Genomic DNA, 11,191 nt, shown 5'->3' with positions numbered 1-11,191 from the left:
TTTCTTTCTTTCTTTCTTTCTTTCTTTCTTTCTTTCTTTCTTTCTTTCTTTCAAGATTTTATTTATCTATTTAATGGAAAGAGAGAAAGCACAAGCTGGGGGAGCAGCAGAAGGAGAGGGAGAAGCAGGTTCCCTGCTTAGCAGGGGACCTGATGCAGGGCTTGATCCCAGGACCCTGAGCTCATGACCTGAACCAAAGGCAGCTACTTAACTGAATGAACCACCCAGGTATCTCATCAAATAGTTCTCTTAAAATAATTCCTGGGTCTGGGGTGTCTGGGTGGCTCATTCAGTTAAGTTCCAATTGAATTTTGGCTCAGATCATGATCTCAGGATGATGAGATCAAGACCTTTGTATGGCTCCCTGCTCAGAGGGGAGTCTGCCTGAGATGCTCTCCCTCCCCCTTTGCCCCTCTGGCTCATGCTTTCTCACTCTCAAATAAATCCTTAAAAAATAAATTAATTAAAGTGTTCATTCCCTATTTTCTCAGGTAGCTGTATTTAGAGCTTCATATAGTTATGTAAATTACAAAAGGAAATTTATTTAAAGAAATTCTTTAAAATTTAAGTTTAATTATTACAAGCTGCGAATTGTATTAAATCTGAGAGAGTGGTGATTTTCGCCCTGTTACCAGAGTTAATTCTTAGATTCAAAGATTAATTTATTCTGTACAACCAACTTTACAGTTAAAGAAAAATGGCATGAAAGTCAGTCCGGATGAAAATTACTACTTATTAAATGAAAATCAAAGAAACACATACAAAATCAGTGACTTAAGAGGGACCTCATCGTCAAAATAACAAATTGGATTGTTTAAAGTCAAGGGAGGCAGGCAAAGCTATCTAAACAAAATGAAACAAACAAACAAAAAAATCAAAGATCCAAAATATTATTTTAGTCAAAAGCCATTTGTCCAGTATGTCAATAGACAGTCTGGTGTCTGTTTTACTTTGATTATACAGCAAATATTTAGGGGCTGTGCCAGACAGTTTTCATATATTTTCTTATTTAATTATCACAGCTACCTTCTGAGAAAGATTCATAGAGGAAATGGCAGTAAAGCTAGAAACTGAGACTTAGACATGAAATCACAATTTAATTGAGCAAAAATGAGTATGTCCTTCTTTTTCACCTCTGGCATTTTAGTAAAGTAGACATGATCAACGCAATCTGGTCCCAAGGTTTGCAACATTTGAATTGTTACTAACTTTACACCACACTGTGAGTAAAGGGCAGAGATCCAAACTCATGTCATTCTCCTTTTTATTCAATATCAGGGAAATATTATTCCCAAAGCCTAGATTATGAAACACCATATTCATTAATGTTCAATAAAAAGATTCAATTGTCAAATTAATATGAAGCATGCTTTATTTTTATTTCTTTTATTGGAAACTCCCAAAGTGTAACAGTCCACCATGTATTCCTATAAATCTTGGAGTGAAAAAAGCTTTCCTCAAAAATTATTTAATCCTGTGTTTCTCTAAAATACCAGCTATTATAACCTCATTTTTTATGTATACTGGGATTATATAAGAAAGCCTAAAATAAAATTAATTTAATAATCCTTTTCTTAATAAAAATCTGCATCCATGCATGATCTAATGTACCTAAAGTATACGCATTGTCTTTGAAATTAGACTTTTGACTGCAGAGATCAAAAACATATTAAAAAGTATCTTGATTCAATCTTAAAGAAAAAAATGTCTGATGGACTAAGACACACCATTGGCTAATACATGCTCTTGGAAATAAGAAAATGAAATAACAAATATCTGTTGGAATAGCAAAGAACAATTTCCTGGAACAAGTGAGTTTTAAGAAAGAAGTAATGTTATGTAGAAAATGATTACTTTTTTTCACTCTCTATTCTAGACATCCTTAATTCTTTTTTTTTTTTAAGATTTTATTTATTTATTTATTTGCCAGAGACAGAGGGAGAGAGAACGAGTGAGCACAGGCAGACAAAGAGGCAGGCAGAGGCAGAGGGAGAAGCAGGCTCTCTGCTGAGCAAGGAGCCCGATGTGGGACTCGATCCCAGGACCCTGGGATCATGACCTGAGCCGAAGGCAGCTGCTTAGCCAACTGAGCCACCCAGGCGTCCCCATCCTTAATTCTTATTTTCCCTTTTTTATGGATAGTCTATAAATCTAATCATGTTTATATTGTGTATATATTATTGTGTAACATGTATAATATTTTATTTCTTTTATTGTTTTATTTATATATTTATTTATTTTATTTATTATTATTTTATTTATTTATAGTTACTTATTATTTTGTCTAAGTTAAAAAGATGTCATAGACAGTAGTTTTGCTAGATGTCTCAGAAATTTACCTGTTACATACTGAGATTTTGTGTACTTTGTTAAGGGATGTTTTTCTAAAAATGCAGGGTCCTTGCCTTATGTTCTGGAATCTGGAATATGCTATTACTCCAGGTCCATCTCCTAAGCTCTTTCTGTTAAACCTACATTCCTATGAGGCTTTCCACAGGAGTTTGGATTCCTCCAAAGTTCTCACAGGGCATAAAGTCAGTTTACGCCCCCAGAGGAGACTTTGAATCAACCAAAGTCTCTTATCGGGCTGACTTCTCACTCTTCCTGTGGACTGTGATTGTTAACTAAGATTGTGCAGTTTTCAAAAAATGCTAGTTGACTGAAAGCATATATTCATGCTATACTTTGCTTACTTCCATTGTTTCTTGCTCCCTGCAGATCCCCCGTAGTGGGGGACACATAAATGGCCAACAGAAATGTCAGTGTGGTAACGGAATTCATTCTCCTGGGGCTGACTGATAACCCTGAATTGAATATTGTCCTTTTCCTGCTATTTCTCTCAATCTACCTCGCCACTGTGGTGGGCAATGTTTGCATTGTCACAGTCATCTGGGCTAGTGCCCAGCTCCATTTGCCCAAGTACTTTTTCCTTTGTCACTTGGCTTTCTTGGATTTCTGCTATGCCTCAGTCTTTATTCCTAGAATGTTGGTGAGCTACACAACAGGATGGAAAGTCATCTCCTATCACGGTTGCCTCCTTCAGTATTCCTTCTTCAGCATGTTCCTGACCACCGAATGCTTCCTCCTGGCGGCCATGGCCTATGATCGCTATGTTGCCATTTGCCGCCCACTTCATTACAAAGGCCTCATGACCCGCACGTTCTGCGTCCACCTGGTGACTGCTTCCTACCTGGTAGGTTCCGCCAGCTCACTTACCCACCTGAGTGGCTTGCTCAGCCTGTCTTTCTGTGGGCCCAACGTCATCAATCATTATTTCTGTGATATCCCACTGCTCTTTCAACTGTCCTGTTCAGACACCCAGTACAGCAAGATTTTATTTACTATTCTCTCTGGCACGACATCAGTGACTACCTTTCTGATAGTGGTTAGTTCCTATCTGGGAATCCTCCTCACTGTCCTGAAGTTACACTCCACAAGGAGCAGGTATAAGGCATTCTCCACATGTGCATCTCATCTAATGGTAGTGACTCTCTTCTATGGAACAGTGATATTTACTTATCTGGGCAGCAGCTCTAACTACCCACAGGATAGAGCCAAAATCCCGTCCGTGTTTTATACTCTTTTGTTGCCAATCCTAAATTTTCTGATATACAGTGTGAGAAACACAGAGGCCAAAGAAGCAATGAAAAGAATTATTTTGAGAAGAATATTGGCTCAATGATGGTGAATTTTCAAGAAGAAAAATTTAAGGAATGTTTATTGATTCTGTAGGCAGTTGCATTGCTAAATACCTGTGAGATTTGTTGGAGAAAAAAAAATGGTATTTTCAAATGTATTCATTATTGGCTTTGGAAACACACAGATATATATAGATATATACACACACACACACACACATATATATACATATATACACATATATACACACACACATATGTGTGTGTGTGTGTGTGTGTGTGTGTGTATATATATATATATATGTTATGTATGCATGCATATATGTACCTATATATACACACACAATACATTCTGCCAGGGAGGAAATATATTTCCTCCATCCTCTTAACTTTACTTTTTGATGATCTTTGAACTGACACAAGATTAACAGGCGGAGTTTGTTCATATGTATTTAAGATGGATATAAGATGCACAAAAAAAAGTAGCTTGTTCAATAATTAGAGAATGGGAGTTCATATACTTAATTTAATATGTGAAAGGCTTTTGTAGGAAGAACAAATGGGCTTTTGAGGGAACAAAGGAGAGAGAAGAGATTCTGTGATATTGCTTGTTTATACAGGGGCGAGTGGTCTACTTTGTCTTCTTTCTTGGCAGACAAAACCCCAGGGAGAAAGCAGTTACAGCAGTCTGACTCTTAGAGGTTCCTGCTTTTAGTCAGATAAGGGAAACTCTAAAAAAGCCTCTTATGCAATAATTGAATCCAAAGTGTCTCCAGTTGAAAATAATTTTATGCCACTATGTAATTTGGAACTGTTATATTTGCAAATTATTATTTTGGATCTCTACTAACTCCATGAAAATCGGTTACAGAAAGTGCCCCCCATCTTCCTTCTGCTTTACAACTCTAGAGGAGCTGACTTATTTCCCAAATGAGAAAACAAAGGATCAGTAGACATCAACGCTCACCCAAGACCAGACAAGATCAGCCTCTAAGAGAATTCAAGCACACAGATAAAGAGTGTGTGAGCCGGGGAAGGAGGGCAGAGGGAGAGGGCAAGAAGAAACTTAAGGAGGTTCCGTGCTGACCGTGAAGCTTGATGGGGGGCGCAATCTCATGGCCCTGACATCATGACCCAAGCCACAGTCAGGTGTCAGACACATAACTGACTGAGCCACCCAGGTGCCCCTCCACAGGCTCCTTTTTTGGGAAATTCCATTTCTTCCCATTGTTCAATATTTCTTTTTAAAGTAGGCTCCACACAAACATAGAGCTTGAACCCAGTACCTGGAGATCAAAAGCAGCAAGCCCTACCAATAGAGCCAGCCAGGCACCCTCTGTGTCAGTTGTTTAAAAGAAATACCAAACGACAATGCAAAGGTATTCTGTCATATCAGGTTACATTAGGATTCACTTAAATTCAGCCTTTAGGAACCTTCCATAAAACAGTTACTTGAAAATGCTGATAAAGAGGTGGTATATAAATACAATGGAATATCATGCAGCCATCAAGAAACCTGAAATCTTGCCATTTGCAACAATGTGGATGGAACTAGAGGGTATTATGCTAAGTGAAATAAGTCAATCAGAGAAAGACAATTATCCTATGATCTCACTGATAAGAGGAATTTGAGAAACAAGACAGAGGATCATAAAGGAAGGGAGGAAAAATGAAACAAGATGAAACCAGAGAGGGAGACAAACCATCAGAGACTCTTAATCTCAGGAAACAAACTGAAGGTTGCTGGAGGGGAGGCAGGTGGGAGGGATGAGGTGGCTGGGTGATGGACACTGGGCAGGGGATGTGTTATGGTGCATGCTGTGAATTATCTAAGACTGATGAATCACAGACCTGTACCCCTGAAACAAATAATACATTATATGTTTCAAAAAAAAAAAAAAAAAAAGAAGAAGAAGAAGAAAAAGAAAATGCTGATAGTTTCTTAAACAGAATGGCTATTAGGACCCCATGTTGCATATCTTCATCATTCTATATACTATTTATTGTTCTGCTTACTCAGCTGGGCATCAAGAACTCTGTCCAGTATCATTGTTGTCATCACAATTGTTAAGCAAGTAAGCAGAGCCTTTAACTAAGAGCACTTTTGCAATAGCTAGTGAACAGTGGCTTTGAGTGTGTGAAAAGAATGTTTATTAAAAAAAAAGAATGTTTATCAAATAGAATGATATCTAGCTCATAGCAATAAATCTATCCTGTTAAAATCTGTAAGTCTGTGAATTTTTTTCTTAGTGTTTGACAAATTTAGATAAATATGTAATATAATGTGTTAAAGCAAATTTTTATTTTACTGTTTCTATACTGTCCATATTTTCTTCCAGAATAATCCCATTGTCAAATATTTTAATATAATAGCTTTTCAGTAATCACTGTTAATGTTATAATCAAGCATCCAAAAGCAAAACTATAACCTAATAAGGGAGATTTTGGACAATGGTAAGCAGTTTTCTGGATCTCTCATAATCACAGACTATAATTTAATGTTACGTTGGCCTACTAAAGTGTCCATCTCCCAGTGTTACATACTTTGGAGTTTTTTTATAAATAAATTTATATCATAATGATGAAGTCTGTATATAAATCTTTATTTTTCTAATTGTTTTCATCTTAATGGATTTCTGATAATGAAATTTTTTGGTAAAATACATAGAAAAATTTATTTTGATACTTAATTAAATTACTTTCCGAAAACCTTCTATAAAACCCAATTCTTTCATCAATGCAATTATGTTTCATTATTTAACCTCATAGGAATAGATAATAAATGAACATCACAATAAAATTTCATAAATAAGGGAAGTTGAAACCCGTAATGTAAAAATTAATGAAGATAGAATGCATGATTGTGCTCTTTTTCCCCAAATTACTAATTGATTCAGAAACAATTTGAGGAGATAAATTTCCTCTGTTCTTCTTACCAAAAAAAAAAAAAAAAAAAACTTGAGAACATAGTCAATGGATCAAAATTAAGAAAACAGCAGAATATTAAATCAAATAGAAAGAGTGAAATCAATGGAAATAAGCATTCTGAGAAATTATAGATAAAGGTATTGTTTAGGAATACCATTAAAACCACAAATAGGTGCCTGAGTGGCTCAGTCATTAAGCATCTGCCTTCAGCTCAGATCATGATCTCAGGTTCCTGGGACAGAGTCCCACTTTGGGCTCTCTGCCCAGCAGGAAGTCTGCTTCTCCCACTCCTGCTCCCCCTGCTCCCCCTGCTCCCCCTCGCTCTCTCTCTCTCTCTCTCTGTCAAACAAATAAATAAAATCTTTTTTTTTTAAAGGTTTTATTTATCTGACAGAGAGTAGGCAGAGAGGCAGGCAGAGAGAGAGGAGGAAGCAGGCTCCCCACTGAGCAGAGTCCTATGCGGGACTTTATCCCAGGACCCTGAGATCATGACCTGAGTTGAAGGCAGAGGCTTAACCTACTGAGCCACCCACGCATCCCTAAAATCTTTAATAAAAAAGAAAAGCCCACAAAGAACTTAGATGTATTTAAATATTTGTTACAAAAGTTATAAACTGGTAGAGTGAATTTTCTTTATTTTTTTTAAAGATTTTATTTATTTATTTGACAGACAGAGATCACAAGCAGGCAGAGAGGCAGGCAGAGAGAGAGGAGGAAGCAGGCTCCCTGTTGAGCAGAGAGCCCAATGTGGGACTCGATCCCAGGACCATGAGATCATGACCTGAGCCGAAGGCAGCAGCTTAACCCACTGAGCCACCCAGGCACCCTAGAGTGAATTTTCTTAATAGTTTAAGGCTGATATATAAAAGAGCAATAAAAATTGACTTCTCTGATCTGAAGGACATTAGTTATAAACTAAGATAGTTCCTCCAAAGGACGTTAACCAACCGAAGTTTTCCCTGAAGTTTGCTTTATCAATGGCTGTGCTTTGTGATGATCTTGTTTCTGGTTATGGTTTTTCAAATTAAAGCAGTATAATTTAACATAATTTGATGACATGCAAATGAATGAATTCTTTCTTTAGATCTATGGCCAATCTGAAGATATATGTTTGATTTTGTTGCTGTTAAAACCTCCGTTAGTAGTAGAATGCTAATGATAGGCATCTATCTATAGACATCAAAAGATATCTATATAACAAGCTATTTATCGATAGATACATAATTTGTATGGCAAAATTAAGGCATTAGAGTGTTTGGCCCTACTTTAATGAACAGTCAGACAATCCTGAATTAATATACATAGATGTAAATATTACACATTTTCATGTTCCAATTTAGTTAAGTTCTTTTGCAGGAGAAAAAAACAATGCAGATAAAAACATATCATGTTGATGTATATGGAATTGAAAAGGTCAGGGCACAGATTGTAATTGCTTTATTATTGAAAAAATGTCATAAAAAGAAGGGATTAGATTTGTTTTACAGTGTTTAATGGATTTAAAAATGTATGAAAATAAATAAAATAAAATAAAATAAAACAAAAAATCAAGTAAATAAGAAACTAAAAAAAAAAAATATTTGAATTAAGTGCATTTGGAAATCAAAGAAATATATCTTTAACCCTAACTGGACTTCTTAGAAGCTGTGTGGAAATACATTCAACTCAATGTAATGAGACTTTGCAATATATGATATCCTGAGTTCAAGGGAGATGCATAGAGAATAAAGATAGCTTGGAAGATTCAAGCCAAAGACGGACAACAATTTGGTGAGAGTTTGAAAGGAGCAGTTTTAATTATCAGATGGATGCTATGTGTATTGACTTAATGTCATTTCAACAGTTAGGCATTGTGCTGATGAATATTAAATAGTTTATAAGTTAGGAATTTCAAAGAGCTGAATATGGCTTCTTTTTTGGTGCCATGTTCTTTTTTCAAAATTATAGAAATGCAAAATTGGACAAGATGTTATAATTTGTTCTTCTGGTGAGAAAACCAAGTACTGAAGAAAAGGAAATGGTTGGGTAATTAGTGGCAGTCTGAATTTCATTCCCATTCCCTTATAACTGTAAATGGCATTATAGAGGAATTTCTTTTGCAAACTAAATAAGAAAACTAAGAAAGTCTGAGAGTCACATTCATACTTTTTTTAGATATCTGAGCATTTTATACTCACTAAAGAAATATAGTTATTTTTATGAATGTCCTTCAGACTCCTAAAACCCAGCATTTTAAAGTAATCTCACCACTGTACTTGTACCTAATTTCTATTCTTATATTATTCTTTTTCTGGACAAAAGTATTTCCATACATTCAATCACACCAGTTGAGTATCTAGCATGTCAGCATAGATTCGTCTATCTTACTTTATTCAAATACTTATTGTTTTGGGTATTATTGACTCTGGTTCCCAAATACCCTTAAAATCAGTTTCCTCTCCTCCATTAATCATTAGTGCTGCTGTCTCAGTTCAGGTCTTGTGTTCTTGAACCCTAACTGTTGAAATAGTCTTCTGACTTCTTCCATCACTTCCCTGCCCTCCCCTGTGTCTCTATTCTTCTGTCAGAAAAAGGTTTGGTCATAATTCTTTCCTTAATGCCACATACTTTCTCTCATTTTAACAATTTATACTTATCTTTAATCATTCTCCAGGGCCAAGAGCAAGAGCTCCCATCTTTCTGAAGATCTTCTTGATAACATCCTTGAGAAAATTAGATTTCTTCCTCCATTTTTCTATGATTGCATTGTATTGTGACAATGGATTGAGAACTTCTGTTTTTACTCTTCATTCCTGTTCTTTTTTTAATTTTTTAAAATATTTTATTTGTTTGACAGAGAGAGAGAGCGAGAGAGGGAACACAAGCAGGGGGAGTGAGAGAGGGAGAAGCAGGCTTCCTGATGTGCAGGGAACCAGATGTGGGGCTCCATCCCAGGACCCAGGATCATGACCTGAGTTGAAGGCAGGTGCTTAATGACTGAGCTACCCAGGCATCCCTGAGCTGTTTAGTCCTGTAAGGAAAAGACTGCATCTTATTCAATTTCACAGTCTCAAGATTACCGGGACAGTGATGATCACAATAGCAGGTACACAATACTTATTTTTTGTACACAATACTTACTTACTTGTTTAATAAATCAGTGAGTTAAGTATTTCAAAGAGTGTTTTTGTTTTTTGTTTGTTTTGTTTTTACTTATGATGTAATAGTATATTTAATACTGAGGAGTAAATAAAGACAAATTTTAAATTAGGAGATTTTCCATCTAGTACAGTTAAAAGAATTCAGACACTTATAGGAGTCAGGATTTCAATAATATTTAAAATGGTGGGCATATAAATAGTAAAAAAAGATATAAGGAACTATTCCAGATGCATAGTAATGAAATATATACCTAACAAAATAATCTTTGATTTATTGAGCTCTATTATATAAGGCGCTTGAAAAGATATAAATGATCAATGGAAGTAAGGTATGATGACACTGATGATCAAGGACAATCCTCATTGAAATTAAAATTTGTCAAACCACTCTAGACTGTCTTCCACTAATATATAACAAAATGTTGTAAGTTGGTCCCAAAGCAGTGCTTCTGGTACTTAGCTAAAGGAAACAAGTTAACATTTACTCTGAATTACTTAAAAAAAGAGAGAGAGAGAGAGAGAAATCATGATGAATGTAATGTCCAATGTTGGAGAAAACAGTTTAATAAACGTGGGTGTACAGATGTAATAGATTATTGCAACCTCATCTATACAAGATATTTTGTATATAGTATTTAATTTCATCTTGACAAACACATGAGGCAGGTACTACTTTGTCGTTTTGTAGATATGGATGCTGAGGATGAAAGAGATTAAAAAACATTCACATGGTCATAAGGTAGTAACTGGTATTTCAAGACATAAACTCAGAATTATGTTTCTTAAATCTATGCATTTTTAACTATAGCACAGTCTTCATTTGAAAAGTTATAATTACAGAGACTTGGAAATTCAAAAGCATCAAAAATATGTGTGACATATTCTTAAGAGAAAAATATGGGTGCACACATAAAAATAGGATATGCAGTCCAGATTCTGGTTTCCAAATATCATACTCCCATAAAAGATGGCAAGGCTCCTTGGAGAAGTAGTTGTTTCTGGAGCTGAGTCCAGGAAAATATAAGATGAGCCTGGAGCTTATTGTGCTGCCAAAATGTAAGAGGTTAGAGGATAAGAAAAGCATGACCAAAGAATTAAGTATGTAAGAGTTAATTCAATGATGGTTCCACAGCAGACCTGAAATAATTTAAGCAACAATTAAATTATGATGGTAAAGTAAATGATGGTAGTGCTGGATAATCCAAAGAAAAAGTAATTATAGTGAGTGCATATCCATGTAACTAGCTAACTAAATAAATACACACAAGAAAGAACAACTCTTCCTTACAGAATAATTTCATTTAGGGGAGGAGTCAAGATGGCGGAGAAGTAGCAAGCTGAGACTGCTTCAGCTAGCCGGAGATCAGCTAGATAGCTTATCTAAAGATTGCAAACACCTGAAAATCCATCGGCAGATCGAAGAGAAGAAGAACAGCAATTCTGGAAACAGAAAATCAACCACTTTCTGAAAGGTAGGACCGGCGG

The 11,191-nt window shown here is 35.7% G+C and overlaps 1 protein-coding gene across 1 annotated transcript; it reads left to right on the top strand.

Moving 5' to 3' along the window:
* The first annotated feature begins 2,623 nt into the window (after nt 1–2,623).
* On the top strand, nt 2,624–3,682 carry LOC132010021 (olfactory receptor 1052-like). Its single transcript, XM_059388013.1, has one exon. The coding sequence runs from the start codon at nt 2,744–2,746 to the stop codon at nt 3,680–3,682; it is 939 nt and encodes a 312-aa protein (XP_059243996.1). The 5' UTR covers nt 2,624–2,743.
* The last annotated feature ends 7,509 nt before the right edge of the window (nt 3,683–11,191 follow it).

Source organism: Mustela nigripes, chromosome 1 (genome assembly GCF_022355385.1).
Source record: "Mustela nigripes isolate SB6536 chromosome 1, MUSNIG.SB6536, whole genome shotgun sequence".
NCBI lineage: Eukaryota > Metazoa > Chordata > Mammalia > Carnivora > Mustelidae > Mustela > Mustela nigripes.
The sequence above is the reverse complement of the archived record's forward strand: the minus strand, read 5'-3'. Positions and strand labels throughout refer to the sequence as shown.

Excerpts from the sequence above, each read along its gene's own strand:
- LOC132010021 (XM_059388013.1), top strand. The coding sequence starts at position 2,744 with ATGGCCAACAGAAATGTCAGTGTGGTAACGGAATTCATTCTCCTGGGG.